General features: G+C 34.0%; 1 protein-coding gene across 1 annotated transcript in view; it reads right to left on the bottom strand.

Annotated features, from left to right (window-relative positions):
• The window catches only part of BBS9 (Bardet-Biedl syndrome 9), a 324,493-nt gene that overhangs the window by 270,314 nt on the left and 35,911 nt on the right, over positions 1-18,268 (bottom strand). The window contains exons 7-9 of the mRNA XM_084282162.1: positions 17,471-17,555; positions 15,704-15,887; positions 14,505-14,634 (exon numbers count right to left, since the gene is read on the bottom strand). Coding sequence (XP_084138288.1) covers positions 14,505-14,634; positions 15,704-15,887; positions 17,471-17,555 — 399 coding nt within the window. The remainder of the gene's footprint in view (positions 1-14,504; positions 14,635-15,703; positions 15,888-17,470; positions 17,556-18,268) is intronic.

Raw genomic sequence — 18,268 nt, 5'->3', positions numbered from 1 at the left:
GGTTTGTAAATATAGTCCTTCCCTATATATCTTTAAAATTGACAGTCATCTGCAGATAAATTACTCTATCAAATGAAATCAAATCAAATCAATGAGGTGATTTCCCTGTAAAAATGATGGTTTTCTTAATGACTTGAAGTTTGTCAGCAAAAAGTTTATATTACAGAATGAACATTCAAAAACTCCACCATAAAATAAACTCACTTTGACCAACTTTCCTTTCAGCCATGACATTCTTTAATTTTTCACTAATTCAGAGACAAAAGCATTGGTTTAAGAAAGCAGCATAAGAAATGACACTTTTCCTTTGCTTCAGTTAGCATTCTGTTACGTCCTAAAAAAGACTTTTCAATATGAAACATATACAAATGTTTTTTAAAAAATGTTTTTGTTTTTTTTTTGTTTTGTTTTAGTGATCATCCCTTGTTAATGCTGTCTGTGAATTTGTATATTAACAGAAACAATAAGAGAAATATGGCTATCAAGTTGTAACATATGATTTATAACACATTAATTTCTCTGTTGAAGCATTTGTCAGCCAGTCAAGACTGCCTTATTTCTCAAGCTTTTCTAACAGTGGTTAAAGACAGCAAGGGGGAGGGGGAGTGTATTTAACATTTTTATAGTAGTTTCCCCACAGCTACTGCATTCATGCAATATCCCTGCAAATGCCATTACTTCATTTGGCACATTCTACACACAATCTGGAATTTCAATTACTTGTTAAATTTCTTTTATTGTAAACTCCCCCCCCCCCCTTTTTTTTTTAAATATATATCACACAATAGTCAAAGTAATAGCAAATCCAAGGGGACACTTTAATAGTAAGGAACTTGAAGTATGAAATAAATTATTCTGGTATCTAAAATAACTTTACAGTACAAAGCAACTCCTACTCACATATGGTAATAATTTGAAAAAAAATCTTTTATTGGATTCTGGGTAATAATAGTGGCATATGCTTTCTGTAGGTCTTCTCTTACTAAACAAATTGCTCACAACATTTCTTAAAGAAATTAAAATGCTTTGCATGTTTCCAGTTATATAACACCACATTGATCAGTCAAACAACTGACTTAGAATTACATATTGAACTTCTGAGTTCTACTTGAAGAGAAAGCTAAGCCTTGGACAAGGTCTGATTATTGACAATATTTACAGTTTTAATTATTTATGTTTATAGTACCAAATAAAACTTCTACCTCAATTTCAGAAGCAGTCTTTGCAATTGGTATTACTCACATCCATAATTTTATCAAACAAAATCTCTGCAGCGCTACTTTTAGTCACTTATTGATAATGAATTATTTATAAACAACTGAATTCAGAAAATAAATCCTGAATTGTGCTCCAATATTGTAAACCTCATTCTCTTCTCATTTTATCACCCTCTGAAATAATTACATGCAACAGCAAAACTACAATTTCACCTTTTTGCTTAGTGCTTTTGGAAAAACAGTTATTTTACATCTCTCTACCATTTTGACATCATTTCAGTCATAACTGCATGAAGTATTTGATAAAATGCTGAGGGAAGACCAGACTACTTTTAATAAACTAAGAACTTTCTAACATGAACTAATGCAAGTAAAGGTCAAAAGCCCATCTTACTCTGTTATTTAACATATAATCTGAAATCGAACCCTCGAGGAGCTGAATGTTCAAAGTATCACTGAGGCAATTACTCACAGCTACAACCAATCTTTAACTGTAACTGGGTATCTCTGGATCTCCCTTACACTCCTCTGAAAATCCTTTCCTCACTAAAAACCTATTCAATTTTACATAGAAAAGGTAATATTTGAATGTGTATGACTTTACCATATTGCTAAGAATCTGTTTGTTCTCAGAAGTTAGAATTCTTTCAAGGCTATTTATATTACATATTTAACATGATTTACACACTCTAAAGAGGGTATTTAAAGATAATGTAAGTATGTATTCAATTGTAATTATTTACTAATACGTATCATAATGAGCATAATTAAGTGCTCTACCTGTAAAGAAAATTATTCTTTGTCCTTCCTATTTATGACCTAATTTTGGATTGGTGATTTTATCAGAATGTCAGACAAATCCAGTTTAAAAATATATATATAGAAATGCATGCAAGAGGAAAGGTGAAATGAAACATGATTTCATCATGATAACCTGTGGAAAAGCAGTTTAAAAAAATGTTACGACTAAGCCACCAGGTCAAAACATATCCTTTATTACAAGCACGGATAGTTAGTGAAAAAACTTGAATTTGGGCAGAATGTTGCCATTTTAAATGTTTGCAGGATTCTCAGGTCCTAGCACTTATGCAGTACTCTCACTCTCTAGGAGTGGAGATATTTTCACTAGCCACATAACTTCAGCACCTTTACACAGTAACATCATGCAGCATACATGCAAACCAGCAACTTACTGGAAGACAAGTTCAGACAGTTGTTGAGCTGGTTTAGTTTTCCATTTGCAAGAGACTCTTTGCCTAAACTGATATGCTGTCTGATGACAAAATAAATAAAATAAAATAAAATAAAATAAAATAAAATAAAATAAAATAAAATAAAATAAAATAAAATAAAATAAAATAAAATAAAATAAAATAAAATAAAATAAACACCATTACTCATAAGACACATAAGTTTGGGTCTCATTACACATAAGTTTGGGTCAGGGGTCTTTTCAGCCAGACCGCTGCTGCCACCTGCGGGCCAGCACAACGTGCTTCCACAAGGCTTGCACGGACAAACCAGGTGGCATTGCCTTCTCATGAAAGAGCCCTGAAAGCTAGCTATCGTGTCGCATTAAATGAAACACGGAGTTATTTATTTGTTTAACAGGGATAGTGTACTAGCCTGACAGTTTAAATGTAAGGGGTCACTGTATGAAACAACAGCTTAATGAACGCAGTCACAGATTTCCATGCTAATCATCTTTACCTGGTTCCTTAAGGTGCTGGTGCTGCCCAGTTAGACACACAATTTAAGCTCATGCTACAAATTACATATATGAAATTTATCTTTTCTAATGGACTAAGAAATGTAACATCATTTTGTTTAAAACAAATCAAAACAGTATTTCAAAAGCAGTCAAGGTATTTAATAAAAACTCAAGTAGCCTGCTATGGAACAATACAGATTTAAAATTATCATTCATCACAGAAAAGAATAAAAGTAGAATATTCAAAGTGATGCCACAGGCCTCTAAAAATACATGATCTTGCTTTAGGCAAAAACATAAAGAGTTCTGAAGTATAAGATCCAAAGAAAAGTTCCTAACTTCTATATTTCATTTCAAACTATCACTCACTGTTCAATATCTAAGACATTGAGTGACAGTATCTGAATTAAAATTAAAAATAAAGACTGGTAAGAAAATCTGATGCCTTTAAATAAGAATGCAGCCTCTAAGTCAGACCTCTAAGAGAAATTAAATTGTGATTTCATTTATGGCAGTACCAATGCTAGGAGTGATAGAGAAATTACAAACAACTGACAGCTAACAAGCATTCCTACACTTGATTCCCTCTTAGATCTAAAACAAAAACTGTTGTTTTGTTGTTGTTGTTGTTGTTTTCCATTTGTACTCTTTCTCCTGAAGTTTAAAATATGTCTCAAGGCCAAGCTCCCTCATAGAATGATAGAATATCCCAAGTTGGAAGGGACCTACAAGGATCATTGAGTCCAACTGGCACCACACAGGTCAGCGGCAGACAGGTACACTGCAGCTTCCAAAAGCTCATTAAAGACTATACCAAAAGGTGGCAGCTACAACACTGTGAATATAGTACTTGGGGTCCTCAAAAGTTTACCCTTCATCTAACCCATATAACTTCATCTTTTCCTAGTTCCAGGTAGTGGTTAAGTCCATTACACTCCAGGCAAGCTGGAGCTGTCCCTAGCATCTGTTTCTAAGGACAGGTAAGAAATGCAAAGGGTTGTACTGACAAAATCTACACTCTGAAGAGTTTATTGTTTCAGTAAAAACTTATTCTTAACCATGGACTTCATATAAGCTCTTTAATATTAGACTATATGTGGGGAAAATTAGACAGCTACCTACAGAGTACAAAGAGGATAGATAATAAGACTAACCATAATGACAGGTATCACAAGTTTTGGAAGATGTCCACGGCTATGGACATGTATTTTTAAGCATCATAAAACTGCATTTCAAGAAACCATTTGTGAGGTTTGTTTTAGTCATATTCCATAAGACGCATGAGCTTAATACAAACAAAGCTACACATCTTACAATCAAAACCACTGTTTAGTGATTACTACGTTACATTAGCATTCTAACTAGTATTCTAACCCATCATGTTTCAACAGTGTGGTGTTTTTTTTTTGTTTGTTTGTTTTTGTACTGCATACTGCCTCCTAACCAGCATCATCGCATACAATCATTTCTAAAAATGCCAGTCTATTGCAGAGACCCTTGGAATCACAGAATCACAGAATTTCTAGGTTGGAAGAGACCTCAAGATCATCGAGTCCAACCTCTGACCTAACGCTAGCAGTCCCCACTAAACCATATCCCTAAGCTCTACATCTAAACGTCTTTTGAAGACTTCTAGGGATGGTGACTCCACCACTTCCCTGGGCAGCCTGTTCCAATGTCTCACAACCCTTTCAGTAAAGAAGTTCTTCCTAACATCTAACCTAAAACTCCCCTGACTCAACTTAAGCCCATTCCCCCTCGTCCTGTCACCAGGCACATGGGAGAACAGACCAACCCCCACCTCGCTTGGACTTCCAAGTTAATCAAATCTGAAGGGGGGGGGGGGGGGGGGGGGTTGCACCTTTTTCCACTTTTGGTGGCCCCTTAAATTCTGTGCACTCAGTCAGATTCAGCTCTCTTTCTAATGCTCTTCCCTCAGGGCAACAGCAAATCACTCCCTGTGGAGCAAAGAAAATCACTAGCATCTGAACTTCTGCCACTGGTTTCATATATGCCCCACAGATTCAAATAAGTTTTGTGAGTTTTAGGGTGTTTAAGGAATGTAAGTATAGCAAACAAATATCTTTACAGCAGAAAATTTACTCTAAAAAGATTGAATAGTTACATAACTTTAGAAACACTGAACTCCAGAAATTAATTTCTACATTTTCCTCTTCAGCTCTTCACGCTTTTATATGGATGTGCCTGCAAACTTAAAAATACACCAGCATTTCAGGCTGGAAAAAATCCATATGCGATTATTTTTAACTACACTTATCATTGTCCCCTTACCCTGCCTTATAAAGGGCAATACTGCTCTTTAAAAGGAAATCTGTCACTCTGCACTGCTAGATGGCTCTTGCCTTCATAGCTTAACATGTATATCCCAGCTGCTAGTCCTCACATGGAAAAAAAAAAAAAGAAAATCATTCATGTTAATAGCATAATACTCAAGACTCTCAAAATCAGCAGCCCTAGACTGTTCATAATGACTGTTTCTCAAACAAGCCCTGCACCTTCCTTGGCAGAGCGAATGTCGCAATATATCCGTAACTCCAGCCCACTGCTAAATACTGAACTCTAACATCAAGTTCAAAATCTGATAGTTATGTTCCACTCTATGGTAACATGAAGAAGCAGAGAAATTGCAGGCTAACAAAAAAAAAGCCCATCCCACACAGTATTTTTGTTAAAGCAAATATTAAAGTTTTTAATGTTGTATTTTATATTAAATATATTGATATTTATTACATATTAATACTTATATAATATTAATAATGACTATATATTAAAGAATAAGAGGGGAGAATTATTTACCTTCTTGTTCTTGAGCAGTTCGAATTTCCACTTTTAAGGCTTTCTCTAGAACTATGAGGGTAGGAATATTTTACCTGTTATTATAAAGAAAGCCAAAACCCTTACAAAACCACATGACTATAAAAACTAGGCTTTTTTAAAAAGCAAATAGGTGACATGCAGTAAAATTAGGAGAACTGGCAACACGGGTATGTGATTAATATTATACCACATATATACAATTTGAAACTTTAACTTGCTAGAAAACCTCAGTCATGAATCGGGATACACTGGACATAGTACTTGGCATATCTATGCTTTTTTGCAGGATCAGAATCCTGCTAAGGTAAAAACAAAACAATCAAATCCACATTTTGTGGCTGTGTAAACTACACACATTAAAATTATCTCCTTGAAAGACTTAAAAATTGCAATATTTTGTACTGCTGTCTCTTGACAAAGGCAGTGGTAATTCAGAGATGAAAAACAGATGCAATCATTTTCTTTTTTCCTAAAAACATATCTTTAAAATGCAATTATGCTTAAGTAAAAAGACTGTAGAAGTTTCTGCATTTAACTTCTCAAATCAGGCAACATATTTTTACAGAACACTCAAATAAAAATTTATATATATACACACATATAACTGAACAGTTCATACTGTGCGTCATAACTGGCACCGCTTCTATTACAGTACTACTATACAGAAAAAGGAAAAATCTTTCAGCAAACTATAAAGTTTGATTCCTGCAGTTTTCTTTCCATAAAACCATGTAATAAGTGCTAAGTTTTGTTGTTTTTATATGTAAGTTTTGCCATTTTTATATGCTGATTCTTTAACAGTTGTGGTAGCTGTGGTGATGTCAGTTATAATAAGGAATAACAGATGGGCTGGAATGAAGAACAAAGTATTTTCTACCATGTGGATAGCTAAGAAAATTCAATCAGACAGGTTTTATTTTGACTCCACGCACTATTACCCTATACATGATTGCACTTTTACACCTTATATACTTTATGTAACTACAATATTTCTTCGTATTTTACCCAGTTAAATTCAGTTCCTGTTGCCTTTCCACTGTTTGGAGAGCCCAGCTACACAAAGTGCATTCACCTAACCACCCAATATACTATGACTCTGTGCCAGAGAATGAGTTTTAATTTCAAGTTCATATTTGGACCAGACTGATAGTTTCTCACTTGCAAATTGATTTCAGATTTTAATTTTCTTTAAAAAATAATATTGGAAGCTAAAACTTCATAAAATAATGCATATTTTCAAGCAGTGGTTATATACCAGGCTCCTGAATGCCTGTCTTTTGATTGATGTATTTCAAACTGTTCAGTCTGTTAGGCTACATGTGATTCCAAATCTGGGAAATAAACAAAACATTGAAGAATTTAAGCACTACTGCATGCTCTCTTCTTTGTGGAGACAGGTTGTTGAAGCAGAGACTTGCATATAAACTTTTTTCAGATAACATACCATAAAGTTACAAGTATGTTAGCCATGTCAGGCGCAAGTTATTACTCATATATGGAAGATAAGTCCTCCAGTCTACCAGTGAACAACAGTCACTAGGGAACTGTGAATTTATGCTTCATTAGACAAATAGGTATACAAACTATGTATCTCCTCCCAAGTCATTTTAATATTATGAAATACTATCAAATCAGAAAATCCAAAACGTGTATTGGATTAAATGTTTTTCTAGAAAAAAAAAAAAAAAAAAAAAAAGTAATTCTCTTCATGGACACACACTCAAATAACTCTAAAATTATTTTTTATTTTCTTTTGGGCTAAAGATGAGATTGTTTTTAAATGCAATAAATATATTGTTCAGTTTTGCATTCCTCTTCAAAATGCAAACCCTAGTATCCCTAATGCAGTCTGAAGTGCAGCAGCACTTATCAGTTGGATATGTTTAAAGTCTACTGGAGGCAATATAGCGGCAATCCCTACCGGTCATCAGAGTCACCAGAGCAGTATTTCTCAGCCTCACATGTCAAGCTGCAGACTCACGGGGAGAGACCAAATAGAAACAAACTAGTGGAATACACAGTAAACTGCTAAGCCAGAAAATAATAATAATCATCATCATCGCCCAACCCCTCCTTACACATTCTTTTGAAGCCAGGGTGCAAGCATCAAAAATTTTTTTGCAGGCACTCCTTGCTGTTCTTAAGATCCTAAAAGAGCCAAGGCCAAGAAAAATAACATTGATGGTTCAAAGGAAAGAAGGCAGCTAGAAGTAAAATTATAACTTAGCCCATAGCTAGAGACTATTCTTCATATACAGTTAATGTTCAACACTGTTTCATCACTGTTCTTTCCCTAAGCTATATCACAACTGACATTTTAAAATAATTTCAAATTTTGTTTAATTTCTTTTTGCTTACTATGTACCTGCACTAACTGTACTCACATAGTCACCACATGGAACAATACATGCACAGTATTCAGACATGCACAAACTAATGTTAGGAGTTCAGATGTGACCGCTACATAGTCAAGCCTACAGCAATCATACATGTAGTAAGAACAACTAAAAAAAGACAAAATTTCAAATTTTCATTTTCAAATGTCAGTTGTAGATATAGCACTTAGCAGAAAACAGCTTTCTGATTGCAAACTGAGCAAAATACAGAAACAGTGATGAAAACATGGAACCCTGTGATATTTTTACATGGTCATTCCTCAGTATAAACATTGGTAAAATTTCAAGTTCATAAAGAACTGAAGTGTAGATAAAGCTTACTAAGTAACCTTGCTTGCCATTCGGAACATTTTGTAGAGTTCTTATCTTTTTTTTTGTTTTCCTTTTGTACTTTTTGTCTTATTTTTTTCTTGTTTTGTGTTTTTGTTAAAAAAAAGTATTTCCTGACTTTTCAATAGTTACTTTTGTTTAAAAAAAAATATGAATATATATGTGTCTGTGTGTATATATATATATATATATTAATTTCTACTCTCCACCCCAAATAATGGAAGTATATTTACAAGTTTAACTCAAGCTAAAATGTTGGCTTCTGGAACTTTTAATATTTTTAAGAAGCTCTGAAATTTTTATTCTTTAAAGGTGATAAATTATTCCTGAACTACAACAATAAAAAATAAAAATAAAAACACCAGCACCACACTTTTCCAGACTACCTTATATTTGTTCCTCAGAGAACATACTGCTCCATAACCAAGTAAAATGATATTTACCTTACAAGTAAATGAAAGTAAAAGCAGTATTCTAGTAACTTTCACGAACTTGTTCATACCTGTCAACCCTTCATAATAAAAGGAACCCCAAGTTTTACAAGGTATATATCATATGTATCATTTTGCAGGTTATTTGCTTCAGCAATCTTTCTTCTATAAATTATAGTCTTTTTGCTCACAGACACAATAAATATAGAAGCTTACAAAAGATAATGTTGGTTTCCATGTTTTCATTTCCAGGTGCAGATCCTAAAAACGAGGCACCACATATGCAAATCATCTTTAAATCAATAAAATAAGGTTTTTTCTTTGGGGCATTTCTAATTAAATTCCAGTGAAGCTGAAGGTGAAAATATCCCTCATTTAAATATAACGTTCACTGATAAACTGGTTCCTAAAGGAGTCCACAGTAGATTAAACATAGAAGGAAAAAAATATTTTTCCTAAAACACATCCCCTGAACCCTGAGAGAGGGCTGGTTTACTGTTAGAATCATGTGTCTGTAGATAATTTTCCCCTTTTCCCCTATACATGTACTAGCAGACTTCATTTCTTGATGGATAGCCCAGAGCACAATGAATGAAAACTAGGGCAACATTCAATACCACCTGGGGGAGCTGGGGAGAAAGTGTATTTGAGAAAATCTATGCCAGTTTACAAGTAAAAAAAAATAGGCTACCTTTTTAGTATTCGGAAGGTTTTCAGATCAAACACGAAGGACATGTACAATCAAAACCAAGTAGTAAAATTAAGACTAGCCAGCTTAAAAAAATAATAATAATTAAAAAAAAAAAACAAAAAACAAAAAAAAAAAGTTCAGAAAAACAAAGTCCTAGACTTAGAGTGTTCATGCTTTCCTGTTGCAAAAACAGATTTCTAACTTGGAAGCGATCAAAACAGAAATCCCTTTCCTCAGACTACATCCAAGCTATAATGTTGTATCTATGTGGTTTTAACTCAACACACAGTGGCATTTCAGATGTTTGTGATGGAAACATCCCTGAGGCTAACAACATGAGCTATTTTGCTTCAGACTGAATGCACCTTAACATAATGTTCTAGTTTCAGGCCAGCCAGGTCAGAGTAATACTTAGTGCAATCAATCCGCCATTAAAACATGGTACTCTTAGGAACAGCTTTGCCAAGTGAATTAGTGTCAAATAAATAGAAAAGTGGATGGTCTAAGCATTTTAATCCACTCCAAGGGCCTTTTATGGTCAAGCGTACAGAGACAGGATAATTCAGGCACAGAAAAACAAATATGACCTCTAATAGGCCCTTAAAAAGTGGCTTTTGCTACTTTCTCAAAAAGTTATTTCAGATGATTCAGACAAACATAACCCACCTTTGTGATGGGGAAAGGATTAAGTCACTTGACTTTACAGGCTCAAATCCCTGGCAATAGGTAAAGAATGCCTTTCATATAAGGCATTTGAGCCAACAGGAACTTTAAACAACCTTGTCAGAAGCACATTCTTATAGACCTAGTCCTCACACAATTACCTGAATAATGGGAGAGGGTGAGAGGAAAATCTAATACATCTAATACGAAGCACCAAAAAGTGACTGCATCAAATCTTTGAACATAAAAATATATTGCTCATGAAATTTCCTTTGCAAAAGAGATGCTGAGGTGCAGTGAAGGTCTTGGCAAAGAGGTCTCTCCAGTGAAAGAGAGAAATCTAAATTAAAGGATAAGACAAAAGGGAATAGCAGTTGAAGTCAATGCAGAGAAGATGTATGTAACTATGTGGGGCAGCAAGCACATATTGGTGCTCACAGTTACTGTTACAACATTGAAAAATGAGGTGGAATAGGTATTCTTCCAACTGCTTTGTGTAACTTCCCAAATTCCAGCGGTTTTAACTGCATCATATGGACAGCTTCTCTTCAAAGTACTCTAGAAGGGTGTGGGGTTTTTGTTTGTTGATTTTTGTTTTGTTTTGTTTTTAATGTGGGTTTGTTTGTTTGTTGGGGGGGGGGGGGGGGGTGGAGGGAGGTCTTTCGTTTGTTTTAAATGAACTCAGGCAGAACACCTAGACCATCTTGAAGAATTTCAGCCTCAGAGAGAATGCTTTTGTACAGTTAGAGCTTTAAGGATAACGACCCAGGACTTTTCAGTTAGAAGCTGAATGTGTGCTATGACCTAGCAGTTTAAATTAATCCAAATTTTCAAGGCGAGTGGTTACGCCATTGAAACAATCCAGGCAGCATTAAGCATTTAGGACTCCCCCTGACATTAAAACAATGTCATCAACATTGTTATTAAGTATTACACATTAATAGAACCAGAATATAAACCTCTAACAAAATAAGGGACAAACTTTTAAAACAGTGATTAGAACTGAACTTTCAGTTCAGTGACAATAGTTATAGAGATCTTCAGGTAAAACCCAGAGTAACATAAAATCTCAAATTTTTGCTTGTAGTTCAAGTTTCTGATCAAAAGTTATTATAGGAAAACTTGCTTTTCAACTCCCTGACAGACAACATTAATGTTTTTACAACAGAAGAAAAGCAAAATGTCTAGTTCAACAGCTTAAAAATACATCATTTTTACATTACAGACACACCGTACTAAAAATGTTACTGGTTATTTTTGATTCTACCTTTTCCTTGTATGATTCTGAAAGTGGTGTCATGGAAACCAAGCAATTTATCTTTGAGTTTAATCCCAAAGGTTGTAATGTGTTATTATCATTATTTACAAACTGGTATTGCAATAGGGAAATACTGCATTTCACATTATTGTGAGAGGAAAAATAAAATCATAACAAGTAAGGAAGAGCACACTAAAAACACAAGTTACTTAGTCAGTTGAAATTCTCTGAAGCACTTGAAGGGCTGATCTTAGAAGCAGACTATCAAGATAACAGGATAAAGTATATGACTGAGCGGGTGCAGAGAAGGGCGACGAAGCTGGTGAGGGGCCTGGAGAACAAGTCCTACGAGGAGCGGCTGAGGGAGCTGGGCTTGTTCAGCCTGGAGAAGAGGAGGCTCAGGGGCGACCTTATCGCTCTCTATAGGTACCTCAAGGGAGGCTGTAGCGAGGTGGGGGTTGGTTTGTTCTCCCACGTGCCTGGTGACAGGACGAGGGGGAATGGGCTTAAGTTGAGCCAGGGGAGTTTTAGGTTAGATGTTAGGAAGAACTTCTTCACTGAAAGGGTTGTGAGGCATTGGAACAGGCTGCCCAGGGAAGTGGTGGAGTCACCATCCCTAGAAGTCTTCAAAAGACGTTTAGATGTAGAGCTTAGGGATATGGTTTAGTGGGGACTGCTAGCGTTAGGTCAGAGGTTGGACTCGATGATCTTGAGGTCTCTTCCAACCTAGAAATTCTGTGATTCTGTGATTCTGTGATTCTGTGACTGCCATTATGAAGGCAATCATTACCCCTTCCCCAAGGGAATTTACATAAAATAGCTTCTAATAATGTTTTTCTTACCCAGAAACCCAGAGCCACACCTTAGAGCTGTAATAGATGTTATATGCAAAAAAAAAAAAAAAATACAGATGAACATACATGATCTGTAAAGATAACTGCTTTCAGAATGCTCCATTTACTTTTCAAGTATTGCAATAAAAATGGAAAGCATGTGAAAATAATTCTTTGACATAGGTCATATTTAAGGCACTTCCATCTCTCAGCAGTATAGGATTAACAACTCTATGGTTATTAAAGTAGTTAATATTATTTATGTTACAGTAGTGCTCAGAGGCTCCAACTGAGACTGAGGCCTCTCTTGAGTGGAGTAAGTATAAGAAAGTCATTATCACATTTACTCACATAAAATGAGAATTCCCTTTCAAGTTTTTTTGTTTTTTGTTTTTTGTTTTTTTAACATATCTTTTGTTTAAACCAAATTATTACCTCTGTAAGCTCTACTGCAGTTTTTGCTGTTTAGCACATCTTTATTTTGAACATCAGAAAGAAGTACAAGCATAGCACATATGTTTAAACACAAAGCCAGCAGCATAGCACTGAAATACATATGCCCAATACTTCTCCCTGTCTTTCACGCCATTGGGTCTACACAGACAGACACACAATCCTTCATTTGCCAGAACCTATATAAAAAGAGGTTTGCATAACTAGACCGATGTCTCTAACCTCACAGAGAGAAGAAAAGAAAAAAAAAAAAAAAACTAGCATCAGTAGGTCTGTGGAAATTTTGCATCTAGCTAGCAAAATGATCTAGGACAAATTAGCAGGCTCTCAAAATTCTCATTAAGATCAAACAACAGAGTGTTAAAGGTTACACATAATGGGCAAAATCCATAAACTTCTTAATGGTTTAATTAGAACAAGTATTTGATGGTATGCATTACTAAATAATGCAATATACAAATGTCTGTACAATATGCTGTTGAAAAAAAAAATAATACTTTTTCAAATTTTTCTAATGACACTGACTATTTTTTTCAAACTACAAAAGGTATACTGTCTTATTCTGCATAATTAAATTAGCTTTTTTTCTTTACTAACTGGATCACTGAGATGATTTGTTACATTTTACATGTAAGACCTGTTGGATGAACGCCAGCAGAACTCTCTTCAGAGAATCTCCAAAATAATTAGAATTTTAAACTATAAATTACTTAAAAATCATTTGGTAATCATTAGCACCAAACAGAAAACACAAACATCCCTCACAGATTTCTACTCTACATAAATCAATAAAGCTAGTTAGTCAGATGTTGCATTTTCATTTATTATGAGACTTTGGGATAAAACAGACAACTAATGACCGAGTAAGTATTCAACAATACAGAGTACGTTGGCACACCAGCCATAAGCCTGCTGGGATCAGAGGTAATCTGTCCTAAGAGGACACTCCTACTGCATGTCCTTGTGGTCTCAGGAAACAGGCAGCCAGCACAAACATGGCTCTGATATGTTCACATAGTACAGGCATAAGCTGGACTCTAAAAGTACTAGCTGAACTTTTCTGTAGATTGCTTCTCATTTCAATGACAGACTCAGCACAAATAATTAACGCTGTCATATTTTTTCTGCATTGCATCCTGCACCAGACAGGTTTTTCCCTGACCTGTCCACCTTACACGTATTTTACACAAAGTCTGGTGCAGTGCAATCCTAACCACTTTAAACAGCCCCTTAAATTAATTTCCATAGTTTAACATGGGAGCTCAATAATCTGTTCCAACAAATCATGTCTGGAATTCAAATGCTCTTAAATGTTTAATGAAGAACAGGTTTGCAGTGAGAATCCTTATTTTCCTGTCTTAGGGAAGGATCTTAACGGACACCAACGCTTCATTTCTCATTCGTTTAAAGAAGAAACTGCTTCCTTAGAGGTACAAGAGACCAATTTCTATCTTCACTCATGAAAAACAAAGTCTAAAGCACAGGACAGAACTTCAATATTATTCTGGAATTAACAGAAAGGCAATTAAGGAAAGTATTATTTTCTACAACAGACAAAAAACATTTTGAATTTACCTTTTCCAAGGTACATTATTTGTTACATACCTCAGAACCACTTGTTAGGATCTACAAGTAAATTTTCACTACTGGAAATTAATCTGAATAAGTAAATAAGTTACTTACTGTATGTTTGCTACTTTTACTGATACAGGGACATGGGGAAGTTGAGCAGCCCATTTCAGTGTAACATCCTGATAAATATTCAACACGTTACTATGGTTTCCAACTAGAGTGTTTATTGTTCCTTCTTTCACTGTTAAAGATATAAAAATTATTTTAGCATGAAAGATATTTTCATAACCCAGTCTTTTTTTTTTAGGCTTTTATTATTACACTATTTATTCATTTTCTTTTAAGCCATTACTTGTTATAAATATTTTCATAGAATTTTAAAGTGTCAAAATTATTAAAGTTACATTTACAATAACCAAGGATATATGTGATTAATTATATCAGTACCAATTATAAAATATGCAACACACATGCCAAAACTTTCCAAGGTTCTAGCTAGAACCTTGCTATCCTGTTTGCTAACATAAAATATGGCTAAGAAAGACTCATCATAATTAAAAGGATGGCATGCCAGAATAGATATAATAAAATACACATTAGTTAAATAAAATCAGCTACTTATACTCTAATATTTCACTGACCTCTGAAAACCAATTAAAGAAGTATAAACTTATGTTTTATTTATAACTTTTATCAGAAAGTATGAAAAATACTTGAAGAATATTAAGATCATATTTACAAAGTCTAAAATGAGATTCTAAGTCTAAAATAAGGCCTGGTTGCAAAAATTTATCAGATAGCTTCATCTCCCAATGATGAACTTTTTAATATTTGACTTTTTAAAATTTAAAACTTACTACGCTGAGTTGAAGCAACTTGAATGTGGAACCACTATAGTACTTATAGATATTAAGAACCTATTAACATACTCTATTCCATACTAATGTTTCCAAAACCCTACCAGTAAGTGACAGAAGATCCTCAAATGCTAATTTACTTTTCCAAAATCTTTCTTGTTTTTTGCCTTGGTAGACTGAGCAAATTTACTCAAACACTACTGAAGTACCTCATATTTGGTGATGAGAAAATACATATTTATTTTCCACAAGTCATGACACTTTGCTCTAAACAATATTGGAAAATAAATTTGCTTTGTTTAAAAAAAAAAAAAAAAAAAAAAGATCTGATTGTTTAGATATTCACAAATCAACAGCATATTCAGAAGAATGTATTTATTCAGTGGAGGAAAAAACCATCACTGGAGAAGTAACCAAGTTAAAGGTCGCAGGTTGAATTTTACTTTTACAAACCTGAACAATAAGGAAGGAAGCAACTTGGACTGTAATCAAGCTTTTTCATGAAACGAAGTTGTCCATTATCCTTAAGGCAGAAGAGGTTTCTCTCACCAAGCACAAAAACAGAGGAAACTGCCTGATTAAAGGAGACAATGCATATATCCAGTGCTTGCTCTCCAATGTTTAGAACCCAATCCACCTTTAATAAATAAATAAATAAATAAATAAATAACATGTTTCAGAGATCAGTTGACAACTGTGTATTTAAAAACAAACAGAAACACTTATAAAGAAGTGTTCATCAAGATACTTTACAGATACAACTAAATTTTAAGATACTTGTGCCATTTTAGATGGCATTGCCTTACACTCTATTAAACCCTCCAAGAACAAAGTAATAGAATTGTTTAAAACTGCCCCATCCTTATATTTTAAAGGCAACATCACAGAGCAAAGGTGGTAACTTATTCCAACACTGTATGCAATTGGAAAAACAAAATTTAAGGTTCTTAGGCCAACATTCATGCTTGCAGTCACTCATGTACACCCTTCCATTTGAAGAATGATTGTGTATATGAAAGCTTGTCTACTTTTCCAACTATGTACATTAATACAATAAATGACTTCTTAGAAATCCTGTCTTGCCTATATCCTTACATCTTTAAGCAATACATCTTTAAGCTTATTGATACATTTCATCAGTTTATTTCAGCTCGTCTCAGAAACTTCAACTAATTCACACATGCTAAGAGTGCTCTTGACTACTGCCGAATTGGTTAAACAAATGAAGAATTTATGAAGTCAAAAAAATATTCAGCTGTCATGACTTCCTACATGATCAATCCTTTTGCTTAAAAAACAGAATACGTTAGTAAACATATCTGACATAAAAAAGTGGAAGTGCCATCTTAAAAGTCAGAGGAGAATAAGGCAAGCTTATTTTGCCTCCATGTATGCTTCTCAACTTACATTTAAAAATGTTTTGTTTTTTTTTTTTTGCAGCTTGTCTGAAGAAACTTTCAAATTTCTTATGATGTCTTCTAATTCAAAGTGTAGGATTCTGACTAACATAGTGTGTGAAAAAAATATACATTATTAATGAGAGTAAGGAAAGTGTTCTCCCCGTATTTTACTCTCATACCTGAAATATGCTGAATCCATCATTTTAGACAGTGTGGTTAGTGGACAAGCAATTCTAACGTAAGACCAGAGACAAATTCCCCACCTTTTAATAAGAGGCAGCTCAAATATTAAACAATTTATTATCCAGAGGGCACTCCTGAAGACCATTGATTTCACTGGTTTTTTTCTGAGAACAAGAGTTCAGGATACTGACTATTTATGGAAACAATTTTCAGTGCCAAGTTTTCTGTTAAAGTACAAAGGACTAATCAGGTACAATGAGGTTGATTTTGTAAGTTGAATACAAATTCAGAAAAAAAAAAAAAAAAAAAAAAAAAGACTTAAATTAGTGATACTTCAGGTATCTTTGTTTTATTACAGTTTAGATTTTGCATTACAAAGATTGTCTTGGAAGTAGCTATGTTCATTATACAATTCTTTTTTCTGTTTGTTTTTCTTAGAACAGCAGCAAGTTTTAAGGCCCAACCTATGGCACAACGAAATCCTAACAGAAATTTAGTGGAGTCTTTCCATTGCCTTCCACAGTAATTGGATAAGGTCCTCTGTCAGCAGATAACGTTTCCACTTGTTACTTAGCATTGGTCTTTCTAAAATATATGCAATGCACCATACAGGATATATGTAATTAACAGATTTTACCGCAAGTCTTTTTCCAGAACTAAGTTTTTTCTGTACTGTTTCTTGTCTTGCCTCAGCATCTGTTGCAAATACCAGCACTTGATATCTGTTATAGGAAGATTAAAAAAAAAAAAAAAAAAAAGTTTAAAAAAAAATCTTTGTTGTTAATACCTTTAGGTAAAAAAGAAAAATAAATATATATATAATTATCATGTTATGAGTATACATACACAGTAGAAGCAGAACCTAAAAAGGATTGTCAGATGCAATGCACCTATCAGCAAAGATGTTAAATAACATTGCAGAATAAAAGCTAAGTGTAAGGCAGATTTCAAAAAAGTATTCTACTCAGATTTCCTTGTGTTAATATAATTGAACAGCTAACTAAATTAAAGGATAGAAATACAGATTACAAGTGAGATAGAGGCAAGAAATCAAGATATTTTCAATTCGTGAAATTAGGATTGCAATAAACATTCTTTCCACTTAATAAGGTTTAAAATTCTTAAACTACCATGAAATACATAGTACAATCTGTTATATATAATAGTTACACTTTCAAGCTCATAGTTAAGCATCCATTGAATGAATTAAATCATTCCAATCTAAGAAATAACAGTAAATTAGTACACTCCGCAGATTCTGACCTAAGAAACATTTCTATTTTAAACATATTTTAGCAATAAACTGGGCTAGAATATTACCATTTTGTTAACTAATTGTGGGTTAATTCATAGTTCTCAAACCAAATTCCCACTGAGCAGTAATATGCATTAATGTTTATGGACCGGTGTTTAAGTACCACCTAAACAAACACAA

Source organism: Netta rufina (genome assembly GCF_964035555.1).
Source record: "Netta rufina genome assembly, chromosome: 2".
NCBI lineage: Eukaryota > Metazoa > Chordata > Aves > Anseriformes > Anatidae > Netta > Netta rufina.
This window is presented reverse-complemented; position numbering and strand designations above follow the sequence as displayed.